This window comes from Anolis carolinensis, chromosome 3 (assembly GCF_035594765.1).
Source record: "Anolis carolinensis isolate JA03-04 chromosome 3, rAnoCar3.1.pri, whole genome shotgun sequence".
Classification (NCBI taxonomy): Eukaryota; Metazoa; Chordata; class Lepidosauria; order Squamata; family Dactyloidae; genus Anolis; species Anolis carolinensis.
In genome coordinates, this window is record NC_085843.1 from 171,590,977 (window position 1) to 171,611,270 (window position 20,294).

Consider the following 20,294-nt stretch of genomic DNA (forward strand, 5'->3'; position numbering starts at 1 on the left):
TTATTGTGTTGTCGAAGGCTTTCATGGCCGGGATCACAGGATTGTTGTATGTCTTTCAGGCTGTGTGGCCATGTTCCAGAAGTATTCTCTCCTGACGTTTCACCCACATCTATGGCAGGCATCCATAATTTATCTATTAGCCACTTTGATTATATGTTCATGAAGAAAGGTTTTTCTCTATGAAATGTAAACTTCCTTAGAGCATGGGCCTATGTTTTTCCGTTACAAAATTTTGTAAAACTTTCTCAATAGTTCTGAGTCAAGAGAAGAGGAAGGAGGGAGAGTGAGGGGAAAGGAGGAGCAGAAGGAGAAGGAGAAGCGGATGAAGAGGAGGAGGAGGAAAAATTAAAAGTCATCTCAGATAGTTGTGGTCCCATGGCAGTGAATCCTTTCTAGGTTTTAGTTCAGCCTCCAAGGAGCTATCCAAGGTGCTAAACCTGTTTTCTAAAGTGAAATAAACAACCGCGCATTGCCCTGTTCCTGAGCAATAGGCATGCTATGTTTCATCATGCCAATGCCTTGGGCAAGTCATACTGCTCTTATCACTATGTTGATTCAGAAATAAAACTGCAACAAAGAGGAAACTTGGTATGCCATATCAAGATGCAAAATTTGCCCCATGTCTTTCTCATCTACATCAGAATGCTATGCACAACAGTGGGCAAGAATGGAGTAAGAGAATGAGAAAAGAAAATACACTGATTGAGTCAAGACTCAGTCATGCTTTGACTAGAACCAAAGAAATGAAAGAGACTTAATTTACTCACAACTAACTTAAATCCTAAGAGCCCCGGTGGTGAAGTGTGTTAAAGCACTGAGCTGCTGAACTTGCGGACCAAAAGGTCCCAGGTTCAAATCCCGGGAGCAGAATGAGTGCCCGCTGTTAGCCCCAGCTTCTGCCAACCTAGCAGTTGGGTGGCTTAGATAGTGTAATCTTTCCTTTGTTCAATGAATGCTAACTTCGTTAATACAAAACTATTGAAATCTTGTGTATAAAAATATTTTCTGGCTATGTGTTTAAGGTATATATATGAAGCATATACCTTATATATAGAGCCCCCCAGTGGCTCAGTGGGTTAAACTGCTGAGCTGCTGAACTTACTGACTGAAAGGTTGGTGGTTTGAATCCGGGGAGTGGGATGAGCTCCCACTGTTAGCACCAGTTTCTGCCAACCTAGCAGTTTGAAAACATGCAAATGTGAGTAGATCAATAAGTACCTCTCCAGCGGGAAGGTAACAGCGCTCCATGCAGTCATGCCGGCCAAATGACCTTGGAGGTGTCTACGGACAACGCCGGCTCTTCGGCTTAGAAATGGAGATGAGCACCAACCCCCATAGTCAGACATGACTGGACTTAACGTCAGGGAAAACCTTTACCTTAACTTAAATCCTATTGATGTCAATGTATCTGCTCTAATGGGTCTTACCCAATGTAGCTCTGGACTACTCTGCCATATAATGCAGTTCAATACAGTTAAACTGCATTATATGGCAGTGTAGATGCAGCCTAAGACATGCCATGTCAGATGTGTCCATATCCCACCAACAGATACACCAACCTTTCTCAAACAGTTGCCCTCAAGATATGTTGGCCTTCAGGTCACCTCACCTTCAGCTGGCATGGCAGGGGGGAAGGACAATTGATTAGGAAAATCCTACAAAATTTGCCGTAAGTCAGCATGCAACTTGAAGGCATACCTCAACACACTTGGGAGTGTCTCATTTTATTTATGATAGATTAATACATTTCTTTGCATGGTAGTGAAGTTCACTAGCCTGCCCCATATACTACTGTGCATCTTTTGAGCCAGGTAAACTAAAAAAGGGGCCCTATTTTCAACATGGCTCATAAAGAACTAACCTCAATAGATTGCCATATCAGTGTCAACAAAGCCATTTCCCGCAACTTGGGGAAGTGTACTACAAAACTTATCAATTGTTTTGAATGGCTCTAAGCAGCCTTGGGTCTGTGCTGGAAGAAAAGTATCCTATAAAATGAATTCATGAATAATAAACAAATCCAGTGGCACAGCGGTTAAATCACTAAGCTGCCAAAATTGCTGACCGAAAGGTTGGCGGTTCAAATCCGGGGAGGAGGGTGAGCTCCCACTGTTAGCTCCAGCTTCTGCCAGCCTATCAGTCCAAAACATGCAAATGTGAGTAGATTAATAGGTACCACTCTGGCGGGAAGGTACCAGTGCTCCATGTGTCATGCTGGCCACATGACCTTGGAGGTGTCTACGGGCAACGGCAGCTCTTCGGCTTAGAAATGGAGATGAGCACAACCGCCCAGAGTCGGACATGATTAGACTTAATGTCAGGGGAGAACCTTTACCCTTACCTTAGAATAAATAAATCACTCTTAACTGGTGTATTTAGGCTGAGCTGGAATGATGGGACTGTTGTTCACCATAAATGAAAGATGTAAAGTATGGGAAAGATTTAATAGTCTGACAATATTCCTCTTCCACCTTTTTGAAGGGATAGAAGTCTGAGAGCAAAGACAGGAGGCACTCTCTTCCATGCTGTCAGTTTGGCTCTGTGCCGGAAGCAAGATTTCCCTGTGAAAAGGAAAGGAATAAAATGCGGATGGCACTGAGCCATATCACGTTAAAAAAACTGGACTCCCGCTGCTATCCCAGGAATTGCTTTGGAGTTAAGAGGTGGGACAATAAAAAATTCATTCAGCTTGACAGCAAGATTTTTTATATTTTATCAGTTAAAGACCTACTTACTTTGTGTCCCAAACATCTCTCAAGTCCATTGTCTTTAGAACCTTGCAGATACAGATTATGCATCTCTTATTCAAAATGTTTGAGATCAGAAGTGTTCCCTATTTTGGATTTTTCATCTGATTTTGGAATACAGTAGAGTCTCACTTATCCAACATAAATGGGCCCGCAGAATGTTGGATAAGCGAATATGTTGGATAATAAGGAGAGATTAAGGAGAAGCCTTTTAACATCAAATTAGGTTATGATTTTACAAATTAAGCAGCAAAACATCATGTTATACAACAAATTTGACAGAAAAAGTAGTTCAATATGCAGTAATGCTATGTAGTAATTACTGTATTTACAAATTTAGCACTAGAATATCACGATGTATTGAAAACATTGACTACAAAAATGCGTTGGATAATCCAGAACGTTAGATAAGCAAATGTTGGATAAGTGAGACTCTACTGTACTTGCATTTACATAATGAGAAATCTTGGGGATGGGTCCCGTATCTAAACACAATATTCATGTATATAAGGCAAAAGTAAAGGTTTCCCCTCAACATTAAGTCTAGTCGAGTACGACTCTGGGGGTTGTTGCTCATCTCCATTTGTAAGCCAAAGAGCTGGTGTTGTCCATAGACACCTTCAAGGTCATATGGTCAGCATGACTGCATGGAGCACTGTTACCTTCCCGCCAGAGCGGTACCTATTGATCTACTCACATTTGTATGTTTTCAAACTGCTAGGTTGGCAGAAACTGGTGCTAACAGTGGGAGCTCCTCCCACTCCCCGGATTCAAACCTTTCAGTCAGCAAGTTCAGCAGCTCAGCAGTTTAACCCACTGCGCCACTGGGGGGCTCTATATATAAGGTATATACTTCATATATACCTTAAAAACATAGCCAGAAAATATTTTTATACACAAGATTTCAATAATTTTGTTTTAACAAAGTTTGTGTTCATTGAACAATCAGAAAGGAAAGATGATACTATCTAAGCCCCCCAATTTTGGAGTGTATGTTGTAATTTTTGTAATTCTACCCGTACATATAAACAGCTTTACTTTCTCCAAAGTTTTTTATTTTCTCTTAATTCAAAGGATCCACCACATTGCCAAAAAAAGGGTCTATTATATAAAACCTGAAACTTAGAACTGTGTGAAAAGCAAGTCGTGTGTGTTCATATTTTGAAAATCCTCTGAGGCCCAAGCCTGTAAATTATGTAGCTGTGAATAAGGCCAGAACAGCCTGGAGTGACAAAGAGACTATTCAGTCCTTAAAAAGAGATGTGTCCACAGAAAGACTGCCGTTGCTCTCCAAGACCAGGGAAACCTGCCTGTGCTTGTGTCAGTGCACAGCTGGAATTCTAAGTAATTGACCAGGGTTTCAAAGGGTTATATAAGTTAAAATAACCCATCTATGAAATGTTTGCTGTCTGCCAAAAAAAGGTCAAAATGAAACAAAATCATCACCATCTTATCGACACCACCAAGCACGCAAAGGACACAACCTGTCCTCAATTCAAAAGTGGCTTCCCACTGCCTTCAGTGGAAAAAATAGCATGTGCTTTTTCCCCCTGTTCCCTGAAAGCAAAGCAGTATAGAAGTGCTTGATTCTAAAAAGGTAAAGGTTTCCCCTGACGTTAAGTCCAGTCATGTCTGACTCTGGAGGTTGGTGCTCATCTCCATTTCTAAGCTGAAGAGCCGGCGTTGTCCGTAGACACCTCCAAGGTCATGTGGCCGGCATGACTGCATGGAGCGCCCTTACCTTCCCGCTGGAGCGGTACCTATTGATCTACTCACATTGGCATGTTTTCGAACTGCTAGGTTGGCAGGAGCTGGAACTAACAGCGGGCGCTCAAGCCGCTCCCGGGATTTGAACCTGGGACCTTCCCACCGGAGCGGTACCTATTCATCTACTCACATTGGCATGTTTTCGAACTGCTAAGTTGGCAGGAGCTGGAGCTAACAGCGGGTGTTCAAGCCGCTCCCGGGATTTGAACCTGGGACCTTTCGATATGCAAGTTCAGCAGCTTAGCGCTTTAACTCACTTCGCCACCGAGGCTTGATTCTAGCTAGAGATATATATTAGACATATGTTTTAATTCAAAATTTGCCTTTTCCATACTGTTTGAAACAGGCAGTATTTAGCAATGTATTTTTCTTATTTTAATTGATTTTATTTTTAAACGGTGAACCACCGTAAGCAAACCTACAATTCAGACTTCCCAATTCATTGAATATTACATGTTCTAGTGTATTGTTAAATCAATCACTTCAAACTATTTTTAGTGCAGCCTAGTATCTATAAACACTATCTGTAAATGATTAATTTGCTTCCAAACAGTTAGACCTAGTTGTCATTTTTGTACACCTTCAAGTTGTTTCCATGCAAAACTTTCACTGGGTTTGCTTGGCAAGATTTGTTCAGAAGGCCTTTGTTTGATGCTGAGAAAGTGTGCCTTGCCTAAGGTCATCCTATGGTTTTGCATGTCTGAAAAAAGGTAAAGGTAAAGGTTTCTCCTGACGTTAAGTCCAGTCATGTCTGACTCTGGGGGTTGGTGCTCATTTCTAAGCTGAAGAACCAGCATTGTCCGTAGACACCTCCAAGGTCATGTGGCTGGCATGACTGCATGGAGCGCCGTTACCTTCCCACCGGAGTGGTACCTATTGATCTACTCACATTGGTGTGTTTTCGAACTGCTAGATTGGCAGGAGCTGGATCTAACAGCGGCCGTTCATGCCGTTTCCAGGGTTTGAACCTGGGACCTTTTGGTCTCCAGCTCAGTGCTTTAATGCACTTCGCCACCGGAGCATTTCTGAATAGGGATTCAAACCCTGGTCCCCAGATTTGTAGCCCAACACTCAAATCACATTGGATCTAGGAAGAGCTATTAAACAGAAACAAGTGGTCTAGATTGGATGCTCTCAAATGGTAGAACTGAATTCCCATGCAGGTGGCTTACAGAAAGCTTATAGCACTGCAGCTCCCCTAACCTGGTGCTCAATGTGGTGCTTAATGAGACATGCCACATCATCACAGGATGTCTATGCCCCACATCACTGGAGAAATAATACTGTTTAGCAGCATTGCACCACCTTACATCCGCTGGGACGTAGCAGCCAGCAATGAAAGGATCAAGGCATTGACATCTCCAGCCCATCCCCTGTTTGGGTCTAGCACGCTAATGCCTTAAATCAAGAAATAGTTTTCTAAGCTCTACAGAGATACTCACAGGAACATCTCAGCAAGCGAGAGTCCAAAAATGGCAGGCCCAGAGCCTCAATCAGTGGCTAATGCCGGATGAGAGACTCCCTCCTGGACACACAGAAGACTGAGCGACTTGGAAGGTGCTGAACAGACTGTGCTTTGGCACCACGAGATGCAGAGCCAATCTTAAGAAATGGGGCTACAAAGTGGAGTCCACGACATGAGAGTGTGGAGAAGAGCAAACCACAGACCACCTACTACAAAGCAGTCTGAGCTCTGCCACATGCACAATGGAGGACCTTCTTACAGCAACACCAGAGACACTCCAAGTGACCAGCTACTGGTCAAAGGACATTTAGCATAATGCCAAGTTGTTGTTGTTGTTGTTGTTTTTAAACTTTATACCCTTGGTTCGCTTCTGACACAATAAATAAATAAATCCAGACCAGATGATGGGGTCTTTATTTTAAAACATATGGAGGACACTAGGATGGGAAAAGCCTTTATGAACTATAATCACTAAAATACAATTATAGTAGAGTCTCACTTATCCAAACTAAACGGGCCGGCAGAAGCTTGGATAAGCAAATATCTTGGATAATAAGGAGGGATTCAGGAAAAGCCTATTAAACATCAAATTAGGTTATGATTTTACAAATTAAGCACCAAAACATCATGTTATACAACAAATTTGACAGAAAAAGTAGTTCAATACGCAGTAATGTTATGCTGTAATTACTGTACGAATTTAGCACCAAAATACCACGATATATTGAAAACATTGACAACAAAAATGGCTTGGATAATCCAGAGGCTTGGATAAGCGAGGCTTGGATAAGTGAGACTCTATTGTAGTAGAATAACTATAAATCATTACTAAGTAATTCATTGAGATCCTCAGCAATATTTAGATGGTCCATGGGGGGCAACTAGCCTGCTGATCTAGACCCCATTTTACTGTAAATCTCATTTATCTATTTCAGGTTTAGAAGCACTATTACAAAATTAACTAAAGGTAAAGGTTTTCCTCTGACGATAAGTCCAGTCGTGACCGACTCTGGGGGTTGGAGCTCATCTCCATTTCTAAGCCGAAGAGCCGGCGTTGTCCGTAGACACCTCCAAGGTCATGCGGCCGGCATGATTGCATGGAGCACCCTTACCTTCTCGCCGGAGCGGTACCTATTGATCTACTCACATTTGCATGCTTTCGAACTGCTAGGTTGGCAGGAGCTGGGGCTAACAGCGGGCGCTCATTCTGCTCCTGGGATTTGAACCTGGGACCTTTCGGTCTGCAAGTTCAGCAGCTCAGCGCTTTAACACACTGCGCCACCACCAGGGGCCCCAAAATTAACTATTATGATACAAAAGCTACTACTATGCTTTTGAGTCCATTCTCTATGGATATGAAGTCCAGTCATGCTCCAGACTAAACAGCAATCTTTCCAAGAATACACATTGAAAATCCCAAACTCTCCTTCTAGATGTAATTACATTTCAGTACTTATCCAAAAAGAAAATAAATTGGTTGTTGTATGTCTTTTGGGCTGTGTGGCCATGTTCCAGAAGTATTCTCTCCTGACGTTTCGCCCACATCTATGGCAGGCATCCTCAGAGGTTGTGAGGATGCCTGCCATAGATGTGGGCGAAACGTTAGGAGAGAATACTTCTGGAACATGGCCACACAGCCCAAAAGACATACAACAACCCTGTGATCCTGGCCACGAAAGCCTTCGACAACACAGACAATAAATGTCTTTTTGCCAGAAACTTACCCATTTCTTGACCGATCACTTCCCGTGTTGTCATGGTCCAATCCAGTCAACGCTGTGGGAGCTTGATTTGGGGTTTCATCTTTGTCAAACTCTGTTCCCCAATATTCCTCAAACAGAGGAGGCGGCTGTGAGTTGGTTGGCATCCCATGATCTTCTGGCCATGATTTATGCCCATGATGATCTGGATAGTGCAAACCGACGTCTGACTGTGTCAGTCCTATAGCACCACAAAGGAGTAAAATCTTAGCAATCATTGTAGGTGGGTTCCTCTCAGCTGCTCACACCTCCCGGCGCCTCAGATCAGATTGTTCTTACAATCCTTCTTGCATCATTCTTTAAGTTAAAGCTTGGAAGGAGGAATTTCACCACTTTTAACAAAGAGCGGAAATTAAGTTGTTGACCCTCCCAGCTGCCATTGAAATGTCAGAGGTCAGACGACAGAGGAGAGGAGGGTTCCTGTGCAGGAGCCCAAAAGACATCAGTGCAAAAGGTGGTATGTAATGTATATGCTTGGGTCTGTAACATGCATGTATGCCTAAATAGAGAGGGACATATATGTCTGTGAGTGTACATGAGATCATAGATTATTTAAGGATGGGATATTTTTTTCTGATTTCTAACCGGTATCTTAATTTATCAGTGAACAGGAACTGAGTCTTTTATCAGCTGCCTTCTTGCTGGGGTACAGGAAGAGGATGTTAGCTTTAATGAGGAGGCGAAGAAAAGAAAATATTGAGTGATGGAACAGGTTCCCATGCTGTATACCACATGCTTGAGCAGCCTAATACATTGATAGAGTATGTAGGCTTTTAAATGCTGTAACTTAAGAATAGGGGATATATGGTTTCGCTGTAATAAATGTACCATGTTTCCCCAAAAATAAGACAGTGTCTTATATTAATTTTTGCTCCCAAAGATGCACTAGGTCATATTTTCAGGGGATGTCTTATTTTTCCATGAAGAAGAATTCACATTTATTATTGAACAAAAAAATGAACATTTTATATCTACTGTACAGTAGTTGTCATCACAAACCAGCATAACCAGACAAACTTAATCCTATCAAGAATTTCTTGTTACTATCAATATTTCCATGTACAACACTCTATGGTATGTACATTTACCGATCCTGCATGCTCTGGTGTTATGTTCGGCGGGTATGCTTCCAAACAAAAACTTTGCTAGGTCTTACTTTCGGGGGAGGCCTTATATTTAGCAATTCAGCAAAACCTCTACTGGGTCTTATTTTCTGAGGATGTCTTATTTTAGGGGAAACAGGGTATGTGCCTGGTATTCTTATGTACCTCCATATAATTTCTTATGGCAAATCTAAACTATTATAGGTTTTTCTTGGCAAGATTTGTTCTAAGGGGTTTTTTCCCCTTTGATTGTTGTGTAGTTTCCGGTCTGTATGGCTGTATTGTAGCAGCATTTTCTCCTGATGTTTTGCCTGCATCTGTGGCTGGCATCTTCAGAGGACCCTCTGCAGATGCCAGCCACAGATGCAGGAGAAACGTTAAGAGAAAATTCTGCTAGAACAAGGCCATACAGCCCAGAAACCATACAACACTCCAGTGATTCCAGCAGTGAAAGCTTTCAATAGTTTTTCATAGAATCATAGAATAGTAGAGTTGGAAGAGACCTCATGGACCATCCAATCCAACCCCCTGCCAAGTAGCAGGAAATCGCGTTCAAAGCACCCTTTTGCCCTTTCCTTCATGTGTGTGGCTCTGTCTTTAATTAATAATCTCGGTGGTGCAGTGGGTCAACTTGAGCTGCTGAACTTACTGACTGAAATGTGTTTTTAATCTGTAATGTTATTCGTTTTTATATGAACTGTTGTTTTAGTGTACTGTTTTCGGGTATTGAATTTTTGCCTATTTATTGTAAGCCTCTACACAAACACAAGATAGTCTATGTACAAAGAAAATATGTCCAAATAACATATTATTAAAGTTCCCCATACAAAGCTCAATTTGACAGTACCAGACAAAATGAAAAGGAGCAACAGCTCTAACACAAAAGTTATCCAAGTCTGATATTGGTTCCAATGTATATAGGCTTCAAGGATACATAGTCAATGAAAATATCTTCAAAAAATAATGATGGAGCACCACTCTCAAAAAAGTCTTCGAAAGTAAAGTCCAAATGAAGTCCCAAGTCTACAGGGGTCCTGGGTATTTTTGTACCCTGTTTCAGGGAGAAAATCCCCTTCTTCAGGAGTTGGTATACTCAGCAACAATGAACCTATATCTAAAACAAAACATAGAGTAACAAGTATTTTACCAGCAGTATTAACAGAAGTAAAAGTAACCCATATAATAGTATTATACTTACATAGTGCCTAATTGCTTACACTGAGTGACTCTGCTTGTGGTGATTTCAACTGTGAGTGATTCTGGAGATTCATTCAAAGGTTTTTAAAGAGTACTTGGTAATTTAAAGGAAACAGCTAAAATTAAGTGATTCATTAAGTCCCTGAGGGGAAAAGATTTTAAACTTAAAGATCCAGTACATTTCCCTTTGGGATAATAGTTTTTCCAAGTCCATATAAGGTTTTTGAGTAATGCATTCCAGAGCACAAAATTTAAATGAGGTAGATGAATGCTTGTATTGAGTGAAGTGTGAATATAAAAGTGATTCTGTAGATAAATTTTTGATTCTGGATTTATGTTCAGAGATTCTGATTCTCAAGGGTCTGGTTGTCTTTCCAATATACCAGAGATCACAGTCACATGTCAAGAGGTAGATTACATTGCTGCTATTACAAGTGGAAAAATGTTTTAGTGTGGTACCCACTTTGTTCCTATGATTATATATCTCCTTGGTCTTCCAAGATTGAGGACAACATTTACAGTGACAACAAGGATAATAGCCTCTCGGGGTGCTCTTCGGTGTACTGATGGGAGTGATTAAATCTGTATGGATTAAAAATTCTCTAATATTTTTAGTACGTCTGTTTCCAAAAATAGGTAATTTATCGCAACCTGAAATATCTTGAAGAAGATGCCAGTGCTTAAGGTAAGGCTTTCATGAATGAAGTGTTCGTTAGAGCTTGAGTTACGCTTTAGTCTAAGTAGCTGTGAAAATGGAAGATTGGTCTTTAAACCAAATGGTGGAAGCTGTTATAATGAAGAAAAGAATTTTTATCTGAGGGTTTTCTGAAGTTCTTGACCAAAAGTTTGTTATGATATTTATACACAATAACATCCAGAAAGTTGATATGTGACAGGTTGAGATGACTGGTAAACTTAATAGATGTATGTATAGTGTTAATCCAATTAGAAAATCCTACTGCAGCCTCAGTTGTTTTAAATACCATGAATATGTCATCAATAAATCGGCCATAGTATATTATATTGGCATAGTACATATTTAAAGATGGGTTTGGCAATATAGTACTTTCTAAATTTGCCATGAATAAATTGGCAACGGAGGGGGCCAACGGACTTCCCATAGCCACACCGAAGACCTGAAAGTAGAATTGATTTTGAAAACGGAAATAATTTTTCTCCAGTACTATGTCTAACAGGTCCATCAAGAAATGTGTGGGTGATTGCAACTTTGTTCTACTACGAAGGATATTCTCTATGATGGTACGAGCCTCATCTAATGGAATGTTAGTATAGAGTGAGGTGACATCAATCGTAACTAGAAAGCTGTCCTCCTCAATTTTGAGATTTTCTACAATATTACTGAAGTGCTTTGTATCTTTAATGTAGGAATCACAGAGAGGGAGAAATGGTTGGCAAAAGGAGTCTAGATATTTAGCAACTGGTTCCAATACAGAAAATGAACCAGAAATAATAGGTCGGCCTGGGGGTGGAGTGATGCCTTTATGAATCTTAGGAAGAATATAAAAGATAGGTATCCTTGGGAAGTCATTTTGTAAGTATTTAAATGTAGAAGAAGAAATAAATCCCATGGACAATCCCTCTTGACACACCACCCTAATAAGGGACTGAATGTGTTTGGTGGGGTCTGTTGCAACAGGTTTGTAGAATTTACTATTTGATAACTGAAGGTTAACTTCCTTAACATAATCTCTTTTGTTAAGTAATACTATAGCTCCCCCTTTATCTGCTGGCTTCCAGACTACCTCTTTGAGGTTGCTCAATTTGTCTACGAGTAATTAGCTTGTTAAAGTCCCTCTCTACAACTTTTTCAAAGCATTTAATGTAAATGTTGTCTGTGGAAGGGCAGAAGGTACTTTTAGGTTTAAAAGGATCTATGGTTGTGTTGGATATGCTGTTTTTAAAAACATCTCTTAAGCGGATGGTTCTAAATAGTTTAAATAAATCTATCCGTGCTTGAAATGCATTAAATTTAGGGGTGGGAACAAATGATAGACCTTTGTTTACTACTGACCTTTCTACATCAGATAACTTATAGTCGGATAGATTAACTATCAGGTTGTAAGTCTCTCACCAGCTCCTTGATGCTCCATTACTGCCACCTCCCTCTGACACCACCTCCCATTTCCTCCAGCTGAGTTTCTTCTGTGCTTGGCAGTGGGGCTCTCACCACCAGACTGTATGATCAGACTACTCACAGAACATGTGAGGAAGCTTTGAGTAGCACAAGACCTCCCCCTCCTCTCTGCCACCTCTGATTTCTTTTGCTCTCTCTTAACACACCATCCCACCTTCCTGCAATCCTTGTCTTTCCTTTGGGCAGGCAGGCAGGTCAGCAAGGCAAATGGAGATCCCCCATTTGGAGATGTGGGACATGGTGAAGGGAGGGAGCAGGCATGTAGCCGGGGGGGGGGGGGGGGCTTCATCCACTTGTAATAGCCTGCATCTTGTCTCTGTCTCTGTTCTATGTTATGGCATTGAATGTTTGCCTTTATGTGTGCAATGTGATCCGCCCTGAGTCTCCTTCGGGGTGAGAAGGGCGGAATATAAATGCTGTAAATAAAATAATTAAATAAACTTCTCATCGTCGTCTCACTCGTTCAGTTGTTTTCGACTCTTCGTGACCTCATGGACCAGTCCACGCCAGAGCTCCCTGTCGGCCGTCGCCGCCCTCAGTTCCTTCAAGGTCAAGCCAGACACTTCAAGGATACTGTCCATCCATCTCACCCTTGGTCGGCCTCTCTTCCTTCCATTTTCCCCAGCATCATGATCTTCTCCAAGCTTTCCTGTCTTCTCATGATGTGGCCAAAATACTTCAGCTTTGCCTCTAATATCCTTTCTTCCAGTGAGCATCCGGGCATTATTTCCTGGAGGGTGGACTGGTTGGATCTTCTTGCGGTCCAAGGCACTCTCAGGATTTTCCTCCAGCACCAGAATTCAAAAGCGTCTATCTTCCTTCGCTCAGCCTTCCTTGTGGTCCAGCTCTCGCATCCATAGGTTACTATGGGGAATACCTTTGCTTTGACTATGCGGACCTTCGTTGCCAGTGTGATGTCTCTGCTTTTCAGTATTTTATCGAGGTTGTCCATTACTCTCCTCCCAAGAAGTAGACGTCTTCTGATTTCCTGGCTGCAGTCTGCATCTGCAGTGATCTTCGCACCTAGAAATATAAAGTCTGTCACTGCCTACTGACACGTAAGCTAGCATGCTGTACTCAGGTGCAGAATGTTCTCTGGTCCCTGTTGTTGAAGGAGGATTCAATTGCCAGTCCAGTCATGTACATTATGTGGAATCAACTGTTTTGCGTAGTGAGACATTTTGCCTTCAGGCAGCAAAAATTCTAGAGTCAGTCTTCGCTTTGTGTATCCACAAGTTGCTTCAAAACTATACAGCAGGCAAAGTGAGGAAAAGCCTCATGCCTATCTGTCAGAAAATATAAAGCAAAGAGGAAGGTAAAGAGAAGACAATTGCCTTATGATCACATGTTCTTTGCACAGAATTTGAATAATTTAAAGGGATTTTAAATCCAAAGAACTGGAGTGAATTATTCCACTACTCTTAGTGAACAAATATAGCACTTTTAAAAGTGCTGGTTCATTCTGATCTGCTTCTAATGCAGACACTGTTGTGTGTACATTATTCACCCATCCTCCATCTTGCACTCTCAATGAAATGGCTCCTGGGATTTAACACACTTTTTCATGTTGCTTTTGTGAGCACAAAGAAATCAAATACTGAGGCTTTCTATTTTTTTCTCTTTGCTTCTGATCTTCTCTGCAAACTCTATAAGAGAGGACATTTGGAAAGCCAAAGGGCAGGCTTCCTTGCGCGCACACACACTTTCAATTTCATAGATGAAATATGGGACATGCATGGTTATTTATCATGTCAGAAGCAAATTGAAAATACAGTTATAGTGAATAGAAAAACCGCAAACAAATTAAAAAATTTATACTAAATTTCCTTTGACTAGAAACTGGCCACTTGGAGTGCCTCTGGTGTTGCTAAGAAGGTCCTCTGTTGTGCATGTGGCAGGGCTCAGACTGCATTGCAGTAAGTGGTATGTGGTTTGCTCTTCTCCACAGTCCCATGTCACAGACTTTACTATTTCTTAAGGCTGACTCTGCATCTCGTGGTGCCAGAGCGCAGTCTCTTCAACGCCTTCCTAGTCGTCCAGTCTTCCGTGTGCCCAGGAGGGAGTTTCTCATCTGATATCAGCCACTGATTGAGGTTCCAGGTTTTAGACTGCCACTTTTGGACTCTCGCTTGCTGAGATGTTCCTGCGAGTATCTCTGTAGAGCTTAGAAAGCTATTTCTTGATTCAAGGCATGTTTTGGCCCTCCTCTCTCCTGGCCCAGCCCTCCCGGTCGGGCCTACAATGCACTCCAATGCAAAAAAGTTTGTCCATGCTTGCCCTAAGGCAATTCTATCACAGGAATTTCTTGATATTATTTTTTCTGGTACTGTTCCATTATCTGGTTGGAGGCCACTAGGGGGCACTAGAGAGAGAAGGATAGTCCATTTTACAGAAGGAAAGGGGGCTGAAGGGGTAAAACCATTTCAGACTATTTTCCTGTTATTCCCCCCACCCATGCCACCATTGTGGAAACAACCCTCATTTATGATATGGGAGGGGGGTGGCGTAATAACCATTAAAAACACTGGAAATTGTTTTCCTTCTTCAATTTCCTCCCCCATAAAATGGATTAACCATTCTTCTTTCTAGTGCCCCCTAGTAGCCTCTGCCCGGATATATTTTTTTTCCGTGTCAGGAGCAACCGGAGTTGCTTCTGGAGTGAGAGAATTGGCCGTCTGCAAGGACGTTGCCCAGGGGACGTCCGGATGTTTTGATCTTTTACCATCCTTGTGGGAGGCTTCTCTCATGTCCCCACATGGAGCTGGAGCTGATAGAGGGAGCTCATGCGCGCTCTCCCCGGGTGGGATTCAAACCTGGCAGCCTTCAGGTCAGCAACCCAACCTTCAAGTCACAAGGCTTTTATCCCCTAGGCTACCGGAGGCTCCTGCCTGGATAATGAAACAGTACCTTTCTTCCAAAGAGGTTTGTCATTGCCTTTGTCTGAGGCTGTGAGAGCTGCCCAAAGCCACATAGTGGGCTTCATGGTCAATCCTATGTCAGCCCATCAATTATAATACGCATGTAGTATGAAGATGGCAGTATGCACATGAGACAACAGTGACTTAATGTATAAGCAAAGTGCACTGTTATTTAAATAAGTATAAGCAGGTGTAAGAACTGGCTTAACCTATACAAAAAAAGTCAAGAAAAAGGACTCTCTCTCTCTCTCTGCATAATTTTCTTTCCTAGACTTTGGTTTCAAACCTGCTGAAGATCACAAAAGAAGGATAAAGCAGTGAGCTACGCATCTGTATTAACAGTGCACCAGCCATTAGTATGTTATCCTCCTCAGCTTTTCATAAAAGATGCAGAGAAAAGATGCACAGTCCCCAGTACATTTTCTCCTGAAGAAAATAATATCTGTATATCCTTGTGTATCATTTTTCATTTGGATTTCTGTCAGGATTCACGAAACGACTAACTTCACAGCTACCCAGTAAATAAAACTCCTTTTGCGTGTTTATGGCACAAGTGATTTATGTGCCCTTATTCTTCATGATACTGCAGCACATTATCTTTTCCTTCACAGTTAGAGCTTCTCTGTTAACATTTCCAACTTGTGCAATTTTTAAAAGCTGCCAGCCAGAAACTCTACATTTTCAAGATCTGAATATTTATTTTGCATCTAAGGGAGTACAATAAAAGAGATTTATTGTTCCTCATAGTGGTCCTGTCACTTCAAGCTTTTTCTGGTTCTGGGAATCAGCAAAGTCATTCACTTTCATGTGATACAGAAACCTAATAAATTAGATATGTGTGAAATGGGGCTCAGATCAAAGCCAACTCCAGATTCAAGGAAATTGTGAGCAAAAAATCCCCCCAGGGCTGAAATACCCCTAAAGGCATTTGGTCTGATTAATCTTGGTACTTGGATGGGAAGCTGTAGGCTTTATTTCAGAGGAAGGAACAAGCAAAACCACCTCTGTGTCATCCTTGCTTAAGAAATCTTATGATATTCATGGAATTGCCATAAGTTGACAGGCAACTTGAAGGGACATACATACAAAGATATCCTTTATCTGGTAGCCCACTAAATGGTACCACAATGGCCAAATAATGTATCTCTCTAAGGCAGCCTTCTACAGATATTTTAATGCTAGCTCCTAAACCACTAGGTATGTGTCAACAGGGAGATCCTTAGTTTCCCAAACTGTTGTCCAAAGATGTCACATTCCAGACATGACTCACAGATGTCACGGGGCAATTTCAGAGATCTAATCGGAGCTTCTGTCAATCACTTTCATTTTTGCTCTGCTCTATGAAGCACAATGAAGATGTAACCTTATCTGGCAGAAGGTTACTCTGAATTATAGATATGTGTGTTGTACTAAATTTGGAGAGAGGTGATATAATGAGAGAGAGAGAGAGAGAGAGAGAGAGAGAGAGAGAGAGAGAGAGAGCTAGAGCGCCTCTGTGGCATGATACCCTCTGTGCTCTGTGGCATCCTATTATAACAGGTTGTACTCTACTGTGGAGCCCCGGTGGCAAAGTGCGTTAAAGCGCTGAGCTGCTGAACTTGCAGACAGAAAGGTCCCAGGTTCAAATCCCGGGAGCAGCTTGAGCGCCCGCTGTTAGCTCCAGCTCCTGCCAACCTAGCAGTTCAAAAACATGCAAATGTGAGTAGATCAATAGGTACCGCTCCGGCGGGAAGGTAACGGCACTCCATGCTGTCATGCCGGCCACATGACCTTGGAGGTGTCTACGGACAACGCCGGCTCTTCGGCTTAGAAATGGAAATGAGCACCAACCCCTAGAGTCAGACATGACTGGACTTAACGTCAGGGGAAACCTTTACCTTTACCTTACTCTACTGGTAAATCTCCATGACACACAGAAGTGTGTGTGTGTGGGGGGGGGGGGCTGTGGCGCAGCTGGCTAGTAACCAGCTGCTATAAATCACTACTGACCGAGAGGTCATGAGTTTGAAGCCCGGGTCGGGTTAAGCCTCTGACCATTAATAGCCCCGGCTTGCTGTTGACCTATGCAGCCCCGAAAGACAGTTGCACCTGTCAATTAGGGAAATTTAGGGATGCTTTATGCGGGAGGCTAATTTACAACACCATAAAAACTGCCAGCAAAACACGAGGAAAGGAATGAGGAAGTACAGCCACTTCTGGACGGTGAAGCAACAGCTCCGGAATTGTGGCCAGAATCGTGAAGCTGGAAAAATGTTAAAAATGCCTCTGAGTCTGTCTAATGTATGTTGTTTGTCTGTTGGCATTGAATGTTTGCCATATATGTGTTCTTTGTAATCCGCCCTGAGTCCCCTTCGGGGTGAGAAGGGCGGAATATAAATACTGCAAATAAATAAATAAATAAGTGATCTGTGTGTCTGCCATCTGAGGTCCAGCCAAGCAAACTACAAAGACGCTCATCACCAGAAGGATGGCAGGATAGTCACCAGCAATATTTGCCATGCAACATTTGCTATCAGCACTGGTGGGGAAAATTTCTTGCATCAATAAAATCAAAGATCTCCTGACAATTTTGAACAACAGTAGGAACAACACCAAAGAATGTCAAAGGAACATCACTTTGTGCTTTATAAATTATAGCAAGACTTTTAATTGAATAGATCATGAAAACTATGGATCACTCTTAAAGAAATGTATAGGTCATAACATTTCATTGTCCTAATGCATAACCTGTACACTTGTGGATCACCTATACTTTTACAACAGAGTCCACCAACTCTCATCCCACAACATAAAGCAGCTTCTGGCGGGCTCTGTTGCAAAAAAAAAGAAAAGAAAAAAAAGTGCAAGCCACCACAGCGGCAAGACAGGAGGCGTCCTGTGTTCAATAGAAGTCAACAGAGGATGAGGGGGGAGCCGGATGGCCAATACTTCCCCCCATGGGATGGGACAACAAGTGAGTTGGGTGATGCGGGGTGTAGGGCGATGGGTTCCTCAATGCACGGCGATTCTGGTGACTCATCTGATGAGGTCGTTGGAGAATGCAGTTTTATGACCAAAAGAAAGGAGCCTCTGGTGGCCTAGGGAATAAAAGCCTTGTGACTTGAAGGTTGGGTTGCTGACCTGAAAGCTGCCAGGTTCAAATCCCACCCGGGGAGAGCGTGGATGAGCTCCCTCTATTAGCCCCAGCTCCATGCAGGATCATGAGAGAAGCCTCCCACAAGGATGGTAAAACATCAAAAACATCCGGGCGTCCCCTGGGCAACGTCCTTGCATACGGCCAATTCTCTCACTCCAGAAGCAACTCCGGTTGCTCCTGACACGAAAAAAAAAAAACCAAAAGAAGAATGTGATTGTTTTTCTCTCAAGACCTCCTTCCACTTTACAGTATTGGGACTGCAGATGAATGACATTACATACAAAGAAAAGCAACAGGAGTACAGTGATACTGAATTCATTTACTGTTTTTCCCCATCAGTGAAAAGAAACAATTCAAACATAAAGCAACAAGCTCCATCCAGAGCCAGTTTTGCTCTGCTATAATAGCACTTTCTCAGTCCTATGTGATAACGTTTTTAATTAAGAACTCCAGATCCTGATGGCTTATGTGGAAATCTTCATCAGAGGGGTTTCAAAGACATCTCAGATTGGTACTCTTTACACAATATACAGTAAAACTATAGACTTTGTTGCCAAAGGTGTTGTTGCTCTGGATTTCAATCTGGATGGCTTTAAAGGGAAATTGGATGAATTCATGGGAGAAGAAGGCAATTGAGGGACTCAAACAGCAAGAAGGCAAAATCTAATTAATGTTAGGAAGACCTTCTTGACAGAAGATGCAATTTGAGTGGGTTGCTGTAATTTTTTTCAGACTGTATGGCCATGTTCCAGCTTTATTCTCTCCTAACGTTTCACTTGAATCTGTGACTGGCATCTTCAGAGGTTCTGTTGGCAGTGAAGCAAGTGGAGTGTATACCTGTGGAATGTCTAGGGTGAGAGAAGGAACCCTTATCTGTTTAAAGCAATATATAAATGTTGCAGTTAGCGAAGGTGCAGACTGAGATGCAGTTTGACATTGGAATAAAACTATAAACGTTTATCACATGAAGCCACTATTCACTGGCAGTCATACTACCATAGACAGAAGATACCTACTGAGATGAGCAATTTCTATATTGCAGCTTTCTTCATTCATGCAACGGTGATGATTCACCTATCCGTGGTCCCATGATCGTACTTCTGTATGCCCTTGTAAGCCCATCTCCTCACACTTCCACTGCTGTATCATTATTTCATTTTAACTTTTAAGTATATATAACTGTGAATATTAAAGAAACACAAAATACAGTTTAGGAATAGTGAGGGTGGAGAATCTCTGTATCACTTTACTGCTGGCATGTGAAGGATCCCATCACAAAATGGGCAGGACAGGAATGTTGTGGGATTGCTTTTTTTTCGTGTCAGGAGGAACCAGAGTTGCTTCTGGAGTGAGAGAATTGGTCATCTGCAAGGATGTTGCCCAGGGGACGCCCGGATGTTTTGATGTTTTTATCATCCTTGTGGGAGGCTTCTCTCATGTCCCCGCATGGAGCTGGAGCTGATAGAGGGAGCTCATCTGCGCAATCCCCGGGTGGGATTCGAACCTGGCAGCCTTCAGGTCAGAAACCCAACCTTCAAGTCACAAGGCTTTTATCCCCTAGGCCACCGGAGGCTCCAGCGTGGGATTGCTAACTGTTAGCAAGCCTTGTCTGTCAATGGGTGGCAGTGGTGGATAAATTGCAGGGAGGAGGCAGATTGGCGGTTTTTTCATGTCAGGAGCAACTTGAGAAACTGCAAATCGTTTCTGGTGTGAGAGAATTGGCCATCTGCAAGGACGTTGCCCGAGGACGCCCAAATGTTTGATGTTTGTACCATCCTTGTGGGAGGTTTCTCTCCTGTCCCCACATGGGGCGCTGGAGCTGACAAAGGGAGCTCACCCGCTCTCCCCGATTGGAACCACCAACCTGTCAGTCAGCAGTACTGCCAGCACAAAGGTTTTAATCCAGGGGTCCCCAAACTAAGGCCTGTGGGGCAGATGTGGCCCTCCAAGATCATTTACCTGATACTTGCCCTCAGTTTTAGACTTAGGCGTGGCCAAAGTCTGAAATGACTTGAAGGCACACAAAACAACAATCCTAATTGACTA

At 42.4% G+C, this 20,294-nt stretch overlaps 1 protein-coding gene across 3 annotated transcripts in view; it reads right to left on the reverse strand.

Annotated features, from left to right (window-relative positions):
* mmrn2 (multimerin 2) overlaps positions 1 to 8,229 on the reverse strand; it is a 64,076-nt gene extending 55,847 nt beyond the window's left edge. For all 3 annotated transcript variants that reach the window (XM_062975798.1, XM_062975797.1, XM_062975796.1), the window contains exon 1: positions 7,704 to 8,229. In XM_062975798.1, coding sequence (XP_062831868.1) covers positions 7,704 to 7,957 — 254 coding nt within the window. In that variant the 5' untranslated portion in view covers positions 7,958 to 8,229. The remainder of the gene's footprint in view (positions 1 to 7,703) is intronic.
* Positions 8,230 to 20,294: the final 12,065 nt, after the last annotated feature.